We start from the raw sequence: 20,240 nt of genomic DNA, 5'->3' as shown, positions 1-20,240 counted from the left end.
ATCTGGATTAATAAATTATTTTAATAATAATTCAAAGGAAAAATTGATGCTGGTTATAATCAAATTAACAGTGAAAGCCCAAAAAGGATCAATAAAGTTTTGCTAATATTTCATTTCCCTTTATACATTAATTTCCTTATACATCAAGTTTTAAACAATTTACTAGACATGGATTTAAAAAAATTACTTTCAAAGGAAATATAAAGGCTTACATCTGCCTGGATCAATATATATATATCAATTTTTTGATATATTCTTAACTTGCTCTATATAAAACTATATGTAAAAACACTGATTTCTTACTACTGCTTCACAATATATAAAGCACAAATTATTTTATATAAAGACCAAATATTTCTGCCAAAAAACAATTTCCACTTTTTCATTCATTCTTTTTTTTTTTGAGAAGAAATGTCAAGAAATGACATTGTCAAATGTTATAGAGGTTATCAAATTATAACCTCTATGTCATCCCTATATTCTCTTACTGAAAGACTGTAGAAGGAGCTAATTTCTCCCCTTCAGAAACTACAAATCATTCAATGGAAAGAGAAGATCAACGGGAAGTCTTACCATCACTAAGCAAACATTAACTACTTTATAAAACTTTTTTTTTTTTTAAAGACATTTTTGGAGATTTAAAAGCCTAAGATGAGAGTTAAATTGTGGAGCTGTTTTTCAACCTTTGTAGAAATGAAAAAAATAGAGTTAATTGTTAAAGTTATGAAAAGCAATATAAAATTCTTTCTCCAAAAGGCATTATTAAAGCCACATACCAGCAGCCAGTAAGTATTTAACCAACTCCAGGTGTCCCTCCTGAGAAGCCTCCATCAGAGGTGTGGAACAGCCGAGTTCTATGTCAGCCCCTGCCTTAATCAGGAAGTCTGCAACTTCAGAAAAACCTCCACAGCAAGCCAACGTCAGAGCAGTTTCTTGGGTTTCTTCTGTCTGAGCATTTATATTTGCTCCTGGGAAAAGCATAAAAATAGATAAAACTATAGTTACAAAAGACTTACAATTAAGTGTTCTGATTTCTGATAATTATCTCTTATTTTTTCTGTTTCTGGTGTTCCACCCAGGGTGTTGAAAACTTATTTTATCATCAATGCAAACAATATCTTAGTTGTAATAAACTTCAGTGATACTGACACAAAAATTCAAAGGAAATTGATTTTTTTAATTAAAGAAGTAGAACTATTTTACCTTGCGCTAAGAGTAGTGCCACCATCTCTTCATGTCCCTCCCGAGCAGCTTCCATCAAAGGAGTATATCCTTCATCATTAACTTCTTCAAGATTTGCTCCCCTTTCAATAAGCAGAGCTGCCAATTCAACATGTCCTCCACAGGCAGCCAGAGTTAACGGCGACTCGAATGAATCCGCAGGCATATTCACTTGAGCACCACTATCCAAAAGCAAACGTGCTACCTCTACATGTCCATCCTGCAGATTTTCAGAAGTAAAACAAGAAGAAAAGAATTTTTGTTTTGATATTTTTTAAGTGGGAGAAGAAAAGCAACAGATTGTGGAAAGACAGGAGGGAAGAAAAGGAGAGGCAGCTTAGATGCATATATTATCATACACATCTGAGAAGTTTTGAAATCTGTCTTATCAAAAGTCCATTAAAATTATTTTACCTTACTTTAGAGTAAGCCCAAAATTTTCCATAAGAATCAAACTTGGTACATACAGTTACAATTTCAAATAATTTTTAATTTCTACATTCTCTGAAGTTCAAAAAAGTATTAAATCCATAGTCATCAGTAACTCAAAATAAAATAATTACTATTTATACTACAGCCAGGGTCAAATATAGCTATAGCCTCAAACTTAAGTGTCATGTTTAAGTGTAGAAATTGTGTTACATCTATTTAAGAAACAAAGACTGAGAAAAAATAACAACAAATTCTGTGAAGTCATTATCATTTGGGATTATATCACCAAGGTAAATCCCTGTGGACTGATACTATCTTATATTTTTTCTTATCACTAGTTTGTTGTAATAAGGCAAAGAATTTTACAAAGATGCAAAAATTACTCACTTGTAAATAATTTTACCATGAGCCTATCTGCATAGATAGGCAATTAACAAAATATTCTCATGGAGGTACCCATTCTACCCCTTTATCATCATAAATACATTTCTTTAATTTCAAATTCTTTGCTTCAAAATTTTATGGGTCTTAACTCCTGTGGAAAATAAAGATAGAGCTGGTATGTTGTTCTTTATTTTAAAAAATGACCCAATATTGCTAATGAAAAGTAAACAGAGTAGAAAAATAAGGTTTTATAAGGTTGGGAAACTCTTTTACTGAAGAACTAATGAAAGAAACCTTAAATATTAGGTTTCAGTATCTATCTAGAGTTTTATTATACTTAAATAAATAAGTTAGTTATAATCACTTTAGCTTTAATATGAACAAATACTTCACATTAAAATAAAACACATTTTTACCAAATTCCTATATTGAGTTATTTGGTATCTGAAATATACACCTAATTTAAAAGAAAATAAGGGTTTATAAGTGTCCACAAATCAGGGAACTACTATTGCACCCAGCTTCTTTAGGTTCCCAAGAAACTGTTTTGTATGAATTTAATTTTTGAAGATTCTTTGTATATTGTGCTAACATATCTAGAGTACAGACCTTAACAGCGAAATTGTGCTAAGAACTTTTTAAATATTAATGTGCAGTATTATTTCTAACAAAGGAAAAAAGAATACGAAAATAAAATTAAAAAAGAATAATCCACTCTTTAAACAAAAATAATTTGACCATATTTAACTGTACAGTTCAGCAGCACTAAATGCATTCACATTGTTATGCAACTCTCATCATCATCCATCTCCCAAATTTTTCAATTTCCTAAAAGGAAACTCTGTTCCCATTAACCACTAAGTCCCCATTCCTCCTCCCACCTCCCCCAGGCCCCTGGGCATCTAACAACGTACTAAGAACAATCAACTCTTTGGCTTCCTTGATGGATCAGTGGTAAAGAATCCACCTGCCAGTGCAGGAGACATGGGTTCGATCTATAGCCTGGGAAGATCCCACATGCCACAGAGCAACTAAGCCCGTGTGCCACAACTACTGAGCTTGTGCTCTAGAGCTGAGGGGCCACAAGTACTGAAGCCAGAGTGCCCTAGAGCCCATGTTCTGCAACAAGAGAAGCCACGACAATGAGAAGCCCACGCACTGCAACTAAAGAGTAGCTCCTGCTCGCCTCAACTAGAGAAAAAGCCCGTGCAGCACTGAAGACCCAGAGCAACCAAAAATAAATAAATAAAATAATAATAATCCACTCTTAAAGGCCTAATATCAATATTAATTTTTTTTTTTTAATTCTAAGAATTCAGTCTTAGCCATTGAGCAGTAGCTGGGATTGGCCTTACCCTCCTATCACAAACTATAAAAATTGGGATAAAACTACTAGAGGCACTGGACAGCAACCAAGCTAGGGTTAGAGTTATAATCACTGAAAGAAGGAAGCATATGAGATAAGTGCTACATTCACTCTAACTTTTTCTCTTTAGGCATCTTCCAAACCATGGCCCAAGGAAATAAAGCCTAAACAAAGAATGAACATCTTTAGGACCAAAGAGTTAAAGACCTAGGAGTAAAAGCGATGCTGAAATTAAGCCTCAATAGGATCAGGGTGATTCACTGGTAATTTAAGTACCTGATAGAACAGAATTTAACAGTCTTAAAAGAAGGACAAGATAATCCAGAGCCTTGAAAAGGGATCATCTACAGCATATGACTTACAATAAAAAACAGACAAATCAAGAAGCAAGAAAAGGTGACTGACCTCAAGACATAAAATAATAAAAATTGACCCAGAATTGAATCAGATATACAAGATAGAAGAAAAGAACTTCAAAACAACTACTACACTGCCTGTGTGCAGCAATGAATACTCAGCACAGCCAAAAATAAATAAATAAAATTTAAAAAGAATAGAAAAACAGAGAAAAATCAGTGAAACCAAAAATTAAAGGCTCATCATTACGTTCATATGCAATCTAAAGGAACCCTGAATAGCCAAAACCAACTTGAAAAAGAAAAACAAAGCTGGAGGACTCATACTTCCTGATGTCAAAACTTAAACAAAGCTACAATAATTACAACTTTGTGGTTCTGACTTAAAGACAAACATACAGGCCAATGAAAGAGAACAGAGAGATTAGAAATAAACCTTGCATGTACAGTCAAATAATTTTTGATAAGAGTGTCAAGATGATTCAAATGGGAAAAGTCAGTCTTTCTAATTTTGATGCTGGGAAAACCAGATAGTCACATGCCTAAGTGTGAAATTTAACACTTAACCTAATATCATATATAAATTTACTCAAAATGGATTAAAAACCTAAAAAAAAGAGCTAAAACTATAAGAAAACACAGGACTAATGCTTCATGAAACTGGATTTGGCAATGACTTCTTGGATATGGTATCAAAGGCACAAGAAACAACAACAAAAATAGATGAGATGGACTTCTGAAAAACAAACCAACAAAAGCACAACTTTTGTGCACAGAGGAGACTATGAACAGAGTAAAAGGGCAGTCCATGAAATGAGAGAAAATATTTATCATATATCTGATAAGGAATTAAGATCCAGACAATATAAAGAACTTCTAATATTCATCAACAGAAAACAAGCTAATTCAAAAATGGGCAAACGATTTGAATAGACATTTCTCTAGAAGATATACTGCCGTAGAAAACAGTATGGTAGTGGTAATCCTCTTAATTATATTTATGACATGTGTATTTTACCATGATGAGAAAGCTGGAAAGAAAATAAAAGTACATGAGTGTGCTGGAAATAACATAGCTAAGGCTGCCTTTCGTATGATTTCCTACATCAATAGATTTACTATGAAAAGCTAAACACTGCACACATCCCCTTCAGCCTCTAATAACGTACAAAATTTTCAGATTCCTCACCATCTCATAACAATTTTTCCAAAAAATAGTAATAATTCTCAAAGGCTTAAATACATAATGACTCTTTCGTCCCATATAATCTCAAGTGCAATTTAAAATTACCATGCAAGCCTCCATTAAGGCAGTGTGCATCTCATCTGTTTTGTGCTCTTGATCTGCACCAGCATCAAGCAGAAAGCGAACCATGTCCAAATGGCCTTAAAAAAAGAAGAAAACAAATTTTAAAACTATATTTCTCAAGAACTATCAATTTAATATATAAGTATTAAAATGGGAAATATTTTTCTTTCAGATGTCTATACAAAAATTTATAAGAGAACTTATTTTGCATTCAATAAATCAACAATTCTACAAAGCCAATCCAAAATAGTAAGCAGGCTCTCATCAAGGTCTTATCTAGGTTTTAAAGATCAAATTAGTCCAAAGCACATTAATGCAAGCTAGGTAAAGCAATAAAATGGTAATACTTATACTTTGATTTAATCTATATAAACTATAAATCAAAACATTGAAATAGAACAGAATGCCAAGTAAAGTACGTTTGGATCATATTTTTCAGAAATAAAGCTTTAAAACAATAACCATAAACTCACTGTGGCAATGAGCAGGCACAGAAAACTCCACTTAAAATAATTTCAACCTTCTTGATACATTTAGTATATAAAAAGCCTTAATAGTCAATAAGAAAAAGACAAACACTCCAGTAGAAAAATGGATGAAGGACATGAAATGGCAATTCAAAAAAAAGAAATGAAAATGAATATTAAACTGATGAAAAATATATTAAACCTTCCTACTAAACAAATGCAAATTAAAATGAGACACCATTTTTTACTATCAAAATGGCAAATATTAAAAAGAATGATAATACCCAGTGTTGGTGAGGGTGTAGGGTGGGGTAAAGGGCACTCTCAAACACTGCTGGTGGGAGTGTAAATTGGTTCAACCTTTCTAGAAGGCAATTTGGCAATATGTATCAAAAGCCTTAAAAATGTCCATACCCTTTGACCCAGCAATTCCACTTCCAGGAATTTATCCTAAGGAAATAATCAGAGATTAGGCAAAGATGTCTGCACAAGGATGTTATCACAGTGTTTTTAATAATAGTGAAAAACTGGGAACAATTCAAGTGTCCAACAATAGGCAGTTATGGTGCATCCATTTGATGTATTTGGCAGAGATTGCTAATTCCCTACCCAATATCCATTCTTTCATTTTCATCCTGATTTCATCTCAGTGGCAACATGCCTGACTAAAAGACTACATTTTCCTGTCTCCCTTGCTGCTATGTGTAGCCAATGGGATGTAGGAGGGACTTACAAGGCAGAACTTCCAGGAAGACTCCTTAAAGATAGCTGACGTTGGAAGGCATTCCTCATTTTGCCCTTACCCCTTGCATCCTTCCTAGAATATGGACTGCTGGAGCCCTAGCTACCATCTTTGAGCACAGATAATAGGTAACCTTGAGAACAGAAACCACACACTAGGATGGGTGGAGCAGAATGCTGATATCTTAATAAAAATGGAACTGCCTTTTCAGTTCTAGATAGCCTATTTTTGTAACTTAAAAAAATTTTTTTTAATCCACACCACTTGCAGGATCCTAGCTCTCCCACCAGGGACTGAACTTGGCACTCGGCAGTGAAAGCATGGAGTCCTAACCACTGGACTGTCAGAGAATTCCCAGAATTGTTTTATATAAATGAGAATGAGTTTCTCTTTTGTTCAAATCATTATTAATTTAGGTTTTGTAACAAAAGCAGCCAAATCTACTCCCAATTAAAATAGTGAAATACCATGAGAATATCAAAAGTTGTACTACAAAAATACTTATTGAGATGGGGAAGTATTCGTGATAAGCAGACTATAAAAGTGTTAGAGTATGACCATTTAGTTTTTAAAATGTATATATACATTTTGACCTGTGGACAATGTGGAAGGTTAGGGTACAGTCAAAAATCCACATCACAGTTGGCCCTCTGTATCCATGGTTCCATATCCGAGGATTCAACCAGCTTTGAACTGTTTAGTACTACAGTACATATTTATTGAAAAAAATCCATATGTAGTGAACCTGTGCAGTTCAAACCCAAGTTGTTAAGACTCAAGTGTGTATACATTTGTTTATAAATATACCTAAAAAACACGCTGGAAGTTACTATACTAAAATATTGTTTATATGCTTTTTAAATATTTAGATGGTAACATTATATGTCATTGTAAAATTTCTTTACACTATTCTGTTTTTTAGGATTTATATATCATGTGACTATTATTATTTGAGTGTGTATTATTTTTGAAATAAAGATTGGAAAAATCATATAAAACAAAAGTTATTAAAGAATGGAAACCCTCTAAGTCTGTGCTAAGAATTTCGGTTGACTTTATAGCTAGTTGAGTAAATTTTGAATTAAAATAATAAGAAAACATATACTATGAAACTATACTATAGGAAATACAGGCTAAAATGGACTTTCTATATAATGTCTCAGAAGCTAGATAATTTTATAGCACAGGGAAAGTATAAACAATAAAAAATTAACTCATACTCAGTATCCAAATATTGAAATATTCAAAGTTATTATGAAAAAACTCTATAAACATATATACATTTATAGAGTACCTTTGTAGCATGCAAGTGTAAGAGCACTTTCTTTGAATTCATTAGAATGAGTGTTGATGCCTGCCCCATGATCTAGAAGAACTCTTGCAACTTCCACATGACCTGCACTGGCTGCTTCCATTAAGGGGGTATGTCCATTTTCATTATGATCTTCTATATTTGCGCCTTCATTAAGTAGCACTTTCACAATATCAACAAATCCTCCAGCACAGGCATAAGTTAATGCAGTGTTGCCTAACGAAAAGAAATTAAAGATTATGATAAAACTGATACAATTCCTATTATACTACTGCTCTAGTTCTATTGCTTCAATTACCTTACATAAACCACTACAATTATTATCTCAAGTTTTTCATTGTATTGGTTAGAAGCATCATCTGAATTTTATCACTAATTAAAAGGTTTATTATAAATGAGCCAATTTACCTCTCTTCATATTTCCTTAGCTTGTAAAATAAGATTGTCATCTTGAAAAATTACTTCAATATATTTTAAAATAAAATATTCTAATGTATCAAAGTATTGCTTTTTCTTACAACACTACACAACTTAGAAACACTTAACATTTTCTATGTGTATTCATTTCTTAATTTTCTTTTACTTCTCCTTTATCTTTAAACATTTATTCATAATACAATTCATTGTTCTAGATACATTTTCTTTCTGAAATATATGTTTAGCCTACATTTATGAGACCCAAGGAGACAGAAATAAATCTCCCTCAGCTTAACTCCTTCAAAATAAAAATTTATTTAAAAGGTCATTATTCTTTGATCTGCCACTTATTTCTTTCTTGATTTGTTTTGAGGACTTTTATTATTAAAGGGAGTAGGGAAATGGTTTAACTACCCAATAGTATGAGACTGAAGAAGACTGTTTTAAAGGCTCAGCAAGAAAATTATCATTTCAAAGCCAAAGTTGTTCAGAATTCAACTGTTTTAACAGTCTCAGACATTAAGGATATTAATTTTACTACAACTATGGCAAAATGGTCAGCAAAGTGACCTACAATCCCTTCTAAGAAGTCATGGTCATTTAAAAATAAATTAGGTTGCATTTAACATTTATTTAAGTATGCTAACATATACTCAAATGTCACTTAATGGAACACTGATATGTTTTCATTATTGAAACTGTTTTTTAAACCATGTGCTTGCTTGCGATTTAGGAATCTCATTACTAAATGTATATTTTCTGCAACTCAAGACATATGCGGAGAAGGCAATGGCATCCCACTCCAGTACTCTTGCCTAGAAAATCCCATGGACGGAGAAGCCTGGTAGGCTGCAGTCCATGGGGTCGCGAAGAGTCGGACACGACTGAGTGACTTCACTTTCATGCATTGGAGAAGGAAATGGCAACCCACTCCAATGTTCTTGCCTGGAGAATCCTAGGGACAGTGGAGCCTGGTGGGCTGCCGTCTATGGGGTCGCACAGAGTCGGACACGACTGAAGCGACTTAGCAGCAGCAGCAAGACATATGACCGAGAGTAATAAAGAACCTTACTAGAGTAGCTTTCATGTTGCCAGGAAAATACCTTATTAGTAAATGCATTCTGTACACTTGACATAAAAAACTCTATAAGGTTTTGACTCTCAGGTTAATATATACAAGGTAGTTGCTATTTAAATGAGACAAAGAATTGTGAAAGATACAGTTCATTAATTTGCCTCTTTAAAACATTATATATCATTGTGGCAAAGAAATTGTCTCCAGCAGAAAAACTGTCAATCCTGATCAAACAGAATGTAAGAGTATTCCAAAGACTTCTGAAGATAACAAATTAATCTATATTTTACTCAGAAATTCTAAACAATGGCTACGATTTTTCTGTATATTTACAACCAACTATCCCTAGGAATCAAATTTTTTTCTCTCTCAGGTTATAGTTATTCACATCAATTTATTTTCCTCAAATGAACACATCACTTTCGACATACCTGTTGCAGACTGTGAGTTGACATCTGCATCATGAAGAAGCAACAATTTCACAATATCTAAATAACCTCCACTAGATGCTGCCATTAGGGGAGTTATATCTCCTTTATTCCCTCTGTCTTCAACATTAGCATGCATAGCAAGCAATACCTTTAAAACACATAGGCACATGGAGAGAAACTGTCAATTCTTACAATTAATAGTACTCTAGGTAATATACTGAATCTGGGAAGATACTCTTTTAGAATGGAGACAAGTAAAAATAAAAATAATCACCTTTGGGGAAAATATGCTAGTGTTCACTGCTCAAAAAAAAACACTGGTTAAATGTTATATTTTATAATACCATTACATATTATCTCTAAGTAAAGTAGAGATAATCATATAACCATAGAGGTAATCATATAACCATCCAATTATAAAATTTAACTGCTACTGTCAAAAAAATTGTATTATGCTTAGGATTATCTAGCAAGAGAACAGCAAACCTATTCACAAGACAGAAACTAATTGGTAAACACGTGGCTATTTCCCAATATTGCTCTAACAGAAAAAAAAACTAAAAAGAATTGGGATAATCCAGATGGAATGAAAGTAAATCAACATTTTTCATTATAGTTGTATATTATTTCTAATGGCAAGTTTAAAATTTACTATTATTAATATTATCTCTATGTGGTTTTTTTTCCTTTCCTTTTTTTCCCTATGTGTCTCTCATTCATTAGGACTATTTTTGAGTAAGTGGCAGAAAAAATGGACCATGACAAGTTGCATGCACAGAGAACAAAAATTAATTATGTATCAGTTTCTATTTAACCTACTGCCAAAAAAGGAAAGACCCTGGTCTCTAATGATGATTTTTTTATTAATGATAAAAATAAATAAAACATCAAAATCTTCCACAATTCTGATCACTAAAGATTACTTCTGCTTACTTGTGCTAATTCATAATACCCAGCTGAACAAGCCAAACACAGCAGGCTTTCTCCTTCTTCAGTATGTTCATTTACACTTCTGCCTTCATCTAGCAGTTTACGAACAGCATTCACATCCCCATCAGAACAAGCTTCTGCCAGACTGCGACTGAAAACAAACCAACACAGAAAAACTCAAGGTCCTATGATAATGAATTGTATTAAATATATACAGTTAGTTATACAAAGAAAAATGATGATATTGTAAGAAAAAAATTATTTGAATATTTATTTGCATACTAATTTTTCATGTATGTGGACCAAGCCAGAAAGCAATAAGTAAATGTGAAAACAGCTGTCACATTGTCATGTCATATTAAGTTTTAAATAAACTGTATAAAGCATTAGATGAACAAGTTTTTAAACTAATGTTATGATTCCCAAAGACGTATTTATCTTAAATTTTACTCGGTAATAGTGAGGTAATAGAAGATGAAAATCTGAATAAAATTTTTATTGCAGAATGACTAACAAAATCGGTGAGTCTCTAACTCTAATGTGCATACAAACAGCCCATGTTTCTCGTTAAAATGTAGATTCTGATTCAGTAGATCCAAGTGGGGTCTGAAATTCTACATTTCTAATAAGTTCTCAGGTTATGCTGATGCTGCTAGTTCCAAGTGCCATGTTTGAATAGCAAGGACCTAGATTACTGCATTAGCAACCCATTTCATTTATTATTACTCAGGTGGTCAGTTTAGAGTTTCAACTATAACCTTTGGAGTAAGTAACTTCATTAGAAATGAAAATCAGATACAGAATTGAATACTCAGCAGAAGTCATTAAACACATACGTGTCTACTTGTCCTGCACTGTGACTGTTTTCCGCCCTCATCCGCGTCAGTGCAGCGGCAGCTTCATCCAATGCACAACTTACTGAGGATGTCAGTCTTCGGAGTACCTCAGGATCTGCAAAGGCTTTACCATCAGCAGTTGACAATTTGCCAATTCCTTCAGTGTGCATCAATTAGATGGTGCAGGGAAAGAAGAAGCATTAATGTATAAATTGTAATTATATTTCTTAACACTACTATCTAGGGCAAAATGCATGTGTAAGGCTGACAATTTAAATTTTGCCACTAACATCAAAAGGCCATTCATAACTACCTATGTTTTAGTCTTTTCATCTTTACAATTCACATAACACTAATTTGTCCTCTACCTAACTCCAAATATAACTTAATGCTTACTGTAAAAAAATGGATGAGATTTCTATCAAAGTGTAATTACAGCATCAGATCTAAAGTATAAGATCCTATCTATTGATATTTTTAGTAGTAATGAAGGAAATATTCTTTAATATTACAACAAACAATCCAACAGTTTCTTCCTTTGATTGAACAGCCACCTAGAACCATTTTCTGGGTAAACATGGTAAATTAAAATAAATTATCATATTTTACATTTATTATGTGCTTTTAAATGTACCAGACATAAAGGAATAAAACGTAGCTCCTGTCCTTACAGAGCTCACAATCTGGTTGGTCTAGGCTGCCAATAAATCTTTTTCTCTAGATTCAGTGAGGAATCAGTAACAGAAAACTTTGTTGATAATATCACCACCTGTTACTGCTGAAAATGAGAGGAAAATAGCCAATAAAAATTTATAGAACAAAAAAAAAAGAAGGGAAAAATTGCACAATAAGAGAAAAAATAGACATTGTGATGCTCTCCAATTAAAACAGTATGATAGTATGACACCTGCACAGAAAAATAATTCTATCAAGGATATATAATAGAGCCCCCAAGATCCTGGATTATTTGTGAACTCAATATATGACACAGGTGGCACTTCAAATCAATGGAGATAAGAGAGCTTATTTCCTAAACACTGTTCAGAAGTTGGCTATTTGAAAATTAGGTAAGATCTCAAATTCATACCATTTACAAAAATAAAAACCTGGTAGACTTAAATGAAATCTGAAAAGTACTATTATACTATGTAGTATTCTTCTATTGCTGATGTTAAGGAGGATTTTCTAAGCATGAGACCAAATCACGAAAGCTATAAAGTAAAAAATTAGTAAATGGGATACTAAACATGTTTATTTTCAATAAAAATTTCTATATAATTAAAGGCACTATAAATAAAATTAAGGCAAAATAAAAACTGGAAAAATTAACACACAATTAATTTATATCATTTATAAAGAACTACCACACAACTTGTTGATAACATTGACTGAACACAAACTATGAAATTGACCAAAAGAACAAAGGTGTGAGACCCTTTCAAACAGTTGATAGGAAGGTATACTGACATAAACTTGACATTTCTATTGATAAAAGTTATCAAAATTTTGAATGCAAAAATATCCTCTGACCTAGCAGTATCACCTTCTAAAACTCTGTCCTATGAAGATACTTGCACAAGCAAGAAAAGTCATGGATATATATGGATATAAACTATAGCAGTATTTGTGATATAAAAAAATTGGAAATAACCTAAAAATATCAACATATAATGTTATAGAAGGATGAACACAATAAATTAAGTGAAAAAAAGTGAAGTCGCTCAGTCGTGTCTGACTATTTGTGAACCCATGGACTATAGCCTACCAGGCTCCTCTGTCCATGGGATTTTCCAGGCAAGAATACTGGAGTGGGTTGCCATTTCCCTCTCCAGGGGATCTTACTGACCCAGGGATCGAACCTGGGTCTCCCGCATTTTAGGCAGACACTTTACCATATGAGCCACCAGGGAAGTCCAAAAAAGAAAAGTTAAAAAAAGGAAAATTATGATTTGTTAATATGAACCTATTTAACTTAAAAAAAAAATCATGCATTTGTAAAACTACAAGTGAAAGTCTGAAAGTATATGTAAATCCTGACAAGTATACATAAACCTTTACAATCAAATTAATACATCTCATTCTGTTTTCAGTCAGTTCAGTTCAGTTGCTCAGTCGTGTCCGACTCTTTGCAACCCCATGGACTGCAGCACACCAGGCCTCCCTGCCCATCACCAACTGCCAGACTTTACTCAAACTCACGTCCACTGAGTCGGTGATGCCATCCAACCACCTCATCCTCTGCCGTCCCCTTCTCCTCCCGCCTTCAATCTTTCACAGCATCAGGGTCTTTTCAAATGAGTCAGCTCTTCACATCAGGTGGCCAAAGTGTTAAAGTTTCAGCTTCAACATCAGTCCTTCCAATGAATATTCAGGACTGATTTCCCTTAGGATGGACTGGTTAGATCTCCTTACAGTCCAAGGGACTCTCAAGAGTCTTCCCCAAAACAACAGTTCAAAAGCATCAATTTCGGTACTCAGCTTTCTTTAGAGTCCAAAGCTCACATCCATACACGACTACTGGAAAAACCATAGCCTTGACTAAACGGACCTTTGTTGGCAAAGTAATGTCTCTGCTTTTCAATATGCTGTCTAGGTTGGTCATAACTTTCCTTCCAAGGAGTAAGCATCTTTTAATTTCATGGCTGTAGTCACTATCTGCAGTGATTTTGGAGCCCCCAAAAATAAAGTCAATGGAAACACTGTTTCCATTGTTTCCCCATCTATTTGCCATGAACTGATGGGACTGGATGCCATGATCTTTGTTTTCTGAATATTGAGCTTAAGCCAAAATTTTCACTCTCCTCTTTCATCAAAGATTCTCTTTAGTTCTTCACTTTCTGCCATCAGGATGGTGTCATCAGCATATCTGAGGTTACTGACATTTCTCGCAAAAATCTTGATTCCAGCTGTGCTTCTTCCAGCCCAGCGTTTCTCATGATGTACTCTGCATATAAGTTAAATAAGCCAGGTGACAATATACAGCCTTAACATACTCCTTTTCCTATTTGGAACCAGTCTGTTGTTCCATGTCCAGTTCTAACTGTTGTTTCCTGACCTGCATACAGGTTTCTCAAGAGGCAGGTCAGGTGGTCTGGTATTCCCATCTCTTTCAGAATTTTCCACAGTTTATTGTGATCCACACAAAGGCTTTGGCATAGTCAATAAAGCAGAAATAGATGTTTTTCTGGAACTCTCTTGCTTTTTCCATGATCCAGCAGATGTTGGCAATTTGATCTCTGGCTCCTCTGCCTTTTCTAAAACCAGCTTGAACATCTGGAAGTTCACCGTTTATGTACTGTTGAAGCCTGGCTTGGAGAATTTTGAGCATTACATTACTAGCCTGTGAGATGAGGGCAATTGTGTGGTAGTTTGAGTATTCTTTGGCATGGCCTGTCTTTGGGATTGGAATGAAAACTGACCTTTTCCAGTCCTGTGGCCATTGCTGAGTTTTCCAAATTTGCTGGCATATTGAGTGCAGCACTTTCACAGCATCATCTTTTAGGATTTGAAATAGTTCAACTGGAACCATCACCTCCACTAGCTTTGTAGTGATGCTTTCTAAGGCCCACTTGACTTCGCATTCCAGGATGTCTGGCTCTAGATGAGTGATCACACCATGGTGATTATCTGGGTCGTGAACATCTTTTTTGTACAGTTTTTCTGTGTATTCCTGCCACCTCTTCTTAATATCTTCTGCTTCTGTTAGTTCCATACCATTTCTGCCCTTTATTGAGCCTATCTTTGCATAAAATATTCCCTTAGTATCTCTAATTTTCTTGAAGAGATCTCTAGTCTTTCCCATTCTATTGTTTTCCTCTATTTCTTTGCATTGATCACTGAGGAAGGCTTTCCTATCTCTCCTTGCTATTCTTTGGAACTCTGCATTCAAATGGGTATATCTTTCCTTTTCTCCTTTGCGTTTCACTTCTCTTCTTTTCACGGCTATTGGTAAGGCCTCCTAAGACAGACATTTTGCTTTTCTGCATTTCTTTTTCTTGGGGATGGTCTTGATCCCTGTCTCCTGTACAATGTCATGAACCTCCATCCATAGTTCATCAGGCACTCTGTCTATCAGATCTAGTTCCTTAAATCTATTTCTCACTTCCACTGTATAATCATTAGGGATTTGATTTAGGTCATACCTGAATGGTCTAGTGGTTTTCCCTACTTTCTTCAATTTAAGTCTGAATTGGGCAATAAGGAGTTCATGATCTGAGCCACAGTCAGCTCCCGGTCTTGTTTTTGCTGACTGTATAGAGCTCCTCCATCTTTGGCTACAAAGAACATAATCAATTTGATTTCAGTATTGACCATCTAGTGATGTCCATGTGTAGAGTCTTCTCTTGTGTTGTTGGAAGAGGGTGTTTGCTATGACCAGTGCATTCTCTTGGCAAAACTCTATTAGCCTCTGTCCTACTTCATTCTGTACTCCAAAGCCAAATATGCCTGTTACTCCAGGTGTTTCTTGACTTCCTACTTTTGCATTCCAGTCCCCTATAATGAAAAGGACATCTTTTCTTTTCTTTGGGTGTTAGTTCTAGAACATCTTGTAGGTCTTCATAGAACCATTCAACTTCAGCTTCTTCAGTGTTACTGGTTGGGGCATAGACTTGGATTACCGTGATACTGAATGGTTTGCCTTGGAAACAAACAGAGATCATTGTGTCGTTTTTGAGATTGCACCCAAGTACTACATTTTGAGACTGCATCCAAGTACTACATTTTGGACCCTTTTTTGGACTATGATGGATACTCCATTTCTTCTAAGGGATTCTTGACCACAGTAGTAGATATAATGGTCATCTGAGTTAAATTCACCCATTCCAGTCCATTTTAGTTCGCTGATTCCTAAAATGTCGACGTTCACACTTGCCATCTCCTGTTTGACCATTTCCAATTTGCCTTGATTCATGGACCTAACATTCCAGGTTCCTATGCAATATTGCTCTTTACAGCATCAGACCTTGCTTCCATCACCAGTCACATCGACAACTGGGTGTTGTTTTTGCTCTGGCTCCGTCTCTTCATTCTTTCTGGAGTTATTTCTACGCTGATCTCCAGCAGCATATTGGGCACCTACCGACCTAGGGAGTTCATCTTTCAGTGTTCTATCTTTTTGCCTTTTCATACTGTTCATGAGGTCCTCAAGGTAAGACTACTGAAGTGGTTTGCCATTCCCTTCTCCAGTGGACCACATTTTGTCAGAACTCTCCACCATGACCCATCTGTCTTGGGTGACCCTATACAGCATGGCTCATAGTTTCATTGAGTTATACAAGGCTCTGGTCCATGTGATTTTGTATTATATATTATATTTATAATTTAGAAAAGAATTTTTAAAAATTCTTCTTGAAATGGCCTTAATTCTCAAACAACCTTAAAAAATATTTTCAACTTTTTTTTTTCAGTTAAAATAGTGTCAAGGATTCTGTCTTTAGTGCTCATTTCAGCAGCACATACACTAAAATTGGAACAATACAGAAAAAATTAGCATGGCCCTTGTGCAAGGATGACACGCAAATTTATGAAGCATTTCATAATTTTAGACCTATATGTAAGACTAGAAACTATAAAACTCTTAGAGGAAAACATAGGCAGAACATTTGATGATATAAATAAAGGAAGAGTCTCTATGACCCACCTCCTAGAGTAATGGAAATAAAAACAAAAGTCACAAGTGGGATCTAATTAAACTTAAAAGCTTCTGCACAGCAAAGGAAACTATAAACAAGGTGAAAAGACATCCTTTAGAATGAGAGAAAATAATAGCAAATGAAACAACTGATAAAGGATTGATTTCCAAAATATACGAACAGCTCACACAACTCAATACCAGAAAAACAAACAACCCAATCAAAAAGTAGGAAAAAGACCTAAACAGACATTTCTCCAAAGAAGATACACAGGTAGATGGCTAACAAACACATGAAAAGATGCTCAACATTGCTCATTATTAGAGAAATACAAATCAAAATTACAGTGAGATATCACCTCACACTGGTCAGAATGGCCATCATCAACAAGTCTACATACAATTAATGCTGGAGAGAGTGTGGAGAAAAGGGAACCCTCTTGCAATGTTGGTGGGAATATAAATTGATTCAGCCACTGTGGAAGACGGTATGGAGATTCCTTAAAAACTAGGATTAAAACCACCATATGACTGAGCAATCTCACTCCTAGGCATGCCCTGAGGAAACCAAAATTGAAAAAGAAACATGTGTCCCAGTGTTCACTGAAGCACTATTTACAATAGTGAGAACATGGAAGCAACCTAGATGTCCACTGACAGATAAATGGATAAAGAAGTTGTGGTACATATACACAATGGAATATTACTTGGCCATGAAAAGGAACACATCTGAGTCTGTTCTAATGAGGTGGATGAACCTAGAGCCTATTATACAGAGTGAAGTAAGCCAGGAAGAGAAAAATAAATATCTTATATTAACACATATATATGGAATCTAGAAAGATGGTACAGATGAATTCATTTGGAGGGCAGCAATGGAGAAACAGACATAGAGAACAGACTTATTGACATAGGATGGGGGGAGGAAGTAGAGGGTGGGATGCATGGAGAGAGTAACATGGAAACTTACATTACCATAATTAAAATACATAGCCAATGGTAATTTGCTGTATGTCTCAGGGAACTCAAACAGGGGCTCTATATCAACCTAGAGGAGTGGGATGGGGAGGGAAATGAGAGGGAGGTTCAAGAGGGAGGGGACACGTGTATACCTATGACTGATTCATGTTGATGTTTACAAAATCTGTGAAGCAATTATCTTTCATTAAAAAATTAAAAATTTTTTAAAATATATTTATAAAGGAAAAAAACCTATCTTTAGAAGTCTAGTAATATTTAACACATTCTCATAATTGAAAACAAACATAAGTCTAAAAATTCCTCTTAAATGTTATAGGCTCATGCAATGTACAAAAAAACAAATGAAAATACTAATGCACAAAAAGAAAGTATTCATTAAGCAACTGCCTTGGACAGGGCTTCGAAAGTACATTTTAAAAAACATTTGATAGGGACTTCCCTGATGATCCAGCAGTTAAGAATCTGCCTTACAATGCAGGGGATGAGAGTTTGATCCCTGGTGGGGGGACTAAGATCCCACATGTAGGGTACCACAACTATTGAGCCCAGGTACTCTAAAGCCCTTGTTTCACAACAAGACAGAAGCCCGCATGCAGCAATGAAGAGCCTAGGAGACCCAACAAGACACCGGAGCCAACAGAAAAGGAAAAAACACCTGTAAATTCTTCTAGATTAAATTCTTATGTATGTGTAATGTACACATGTATTTACATTAAATAAATAAATATAGGGATGAGATTGGATGGCATCATCGACTCAATGGACACGAGTCTGAGCAAACTCCAGGAGATAGTGAAGGACATGGAAGCCTAGCATGCTGCAGTCCATGGGGTCACAAAGAGTCAGACACAACTAAGCAACTGAACAACAACAACAATAAAAGAAGGGAATATCATACAAAGTAAACATATCTCAAAAGCAATATACAAAGATTAGAAAAAGATAACTTCCCTCTTAAAACAATTTTAGGAAATGAAAGGCTTTCATTACAGTGTGATGGAAATTTTGTTAGGCAAATTGTGAGAAGGTTTTAGAATATAAAATAGTTATTTATTATAGAAGTATATATTACTTTGAGAAAGCATGCTTATCACAGAATTTTTTTTTCTGTTGCTTCAAAACAAGAAATTGACAGAGTTTGGTAAATTCTGGTCCAATTTTGTGTTCAATTTTTACTTAAATGTCTTCGAAGTTAAAAAAAGCAATCTACAATTAAGTTACAGACTAAAGTCAGTAATCATGTGCACAGTTCCCTAAATCAGCTAAAAGACTCATAATTTGATGGATTTAATTTACCTCACGCATTTTAATTTTACAATGTAACTGGTAATAAGTTTTCCTTAATAACTAGCTACTTATCTAATACTTTAAAAATGCTAGTGTTATTGTACAGCAGGGAACTATATTCAATGTCATGCAGTAAACCATAATAGAAAAGAATACATATATATATATGACTGAATCACTTTGCTGTATACCTGAAACTAACACAACACTGTAAATCAACTATACTTCAATTTTAAAAAAAGTTAGTGCTGAGCCTAGAAATCACTCATTGAGAACTTTCAAGCAAGAATTTTTTAAACATAAAATGTGAACATTTTCTTTAGGAAATTTTTAAAAAACCATAAGTTTTACAGACTTCAAACTTTATATAGTATATAATTTGGTGATAATCTTGTATAACTTTGAATAGAGATGGAGTCTTTTTTTTTTTTTTTGCTGCTCACAGGATCTTAGTTCCTCCACCAGGAATGGAATCTGGGCCCTTGGCGGTGGAAGTGTGGAGTCCCAACCATGACCACCAGGGAGTTCTCTGGAGTCTTTTAAAGAAATGAGAAACAGAAAAGAAAAAATAAAGTACCTGCTGCTTCCAGCAAGGCTTCTAGTCGTGCCTGTGTCTCTGGATCCACAGTGCGTAAGTCTGCTCCTTCTGCAGTGCTTGATAAGAATATCTCTGATGTTGTTTTAAGCACTGGGTTATCCAAATCTTCTTGGTCCAAAATAAATGATTCAACCTGTTTATGAATTAAAGATGCAATATTCATAAAGCTGATCTTAATATAGTTAGAATACTACAATTGAAGGTCATAGGACTTCTGATTTGGAATTTAAACATAACCAAATAAATTACTGCAAAAACAGGAGATTATGGGGAAGGACTTTTAGGGAGCCTCTTCAGACACACCAGATTCAAGTTTCCTGGAGAGCAATGAATCTTCTGTGCCCACCACAGAGCCTGAAAAGCAGCATTTTTTAAATGAAACAAGTACATCAACACAGCCCCTAGGAAGACATATACAGGACTAGATAGTAAAAAGATTAGATAGCATAAACAGGTCATTGAGG

The 20,240-nt window shown here is 34.6% G+C and overlaps 1 protein-coding gene and 1 non-coding gene across 8 annotated transcripts in view; one reads left to right on the top strand and one right to left on the bottom strand.

Annotated features, from left to right (window-relative positions):
* Positions 1-20,240, bottom strand: part of ANKHD1 (ankyrin repeat and KH domain containing 1) — a 107,085-nt gene that overhangs the window by 61,969 nt on the left and 24,876 nt on the right. For all 7 annotated transcript variants that reach the window (XM_086411988.1, XM_086411989.1, XM_086411990.1 and 4 more), the window contains exons 2-9: positions 19,756-19,909; positions 11,279-11,435; positions 10,446-10,593; positions 9,513-9,660; positions 7,572-7,805; positions 5,051-5,145; positions 1,204-1,441; positions 777-968 (exon numbers count right to left, since the gene is read on the bottom strand). In XM_086411988.1, the coding sequence (XP_086268114.1) occupies positions 777-968; positions 1,204-1,441; positions 5,051-5,145; positions 7,572-7,805; positions 9,513-9,660; positions 10,446-10,593; positions 11,279-11,435; positions 19,756-19,909 (1,366 nt within the window). The remainder of the gene's footprint in view (positions 1-776; positions 969-1,203; positions 1,442-5,050; positions 5,146-7,571; positions 7,806-9,512; positions 9,661-10,445; positions 10,594-11,278; positions 11,436-19,755; positions 19,910-20,240) is intronic.
* On the top strand, positions 16,716-16,822 carry LOC147369487 (U6 spliceosomal RNA). Its single transcript, XR_015168716.1, has one exon. It is a non-coding gene; the product is annotated as a U6 spliceosomal RNA (small nuclear RNA).

The sequence above is a fragment of the Bos grunniens genome, chromosome 7 (assembly GCF_055505025.1).
Source record: "Bos grunniens cultivar Pamir isolate PY7600 chromosome 7, Bosgru_T2T1.0, whole genome shotgun sequence".
In the NCBI taxonomy this organism is placed as follows: Eukaryota; Metazoa; Chordata; class Mammalia; order Artiodactyla; family Bovidae; genus Bos; species Bos grunniens.
This window is presented reverse-complemented; position numbering and strand designations above follow the sequence as displayed.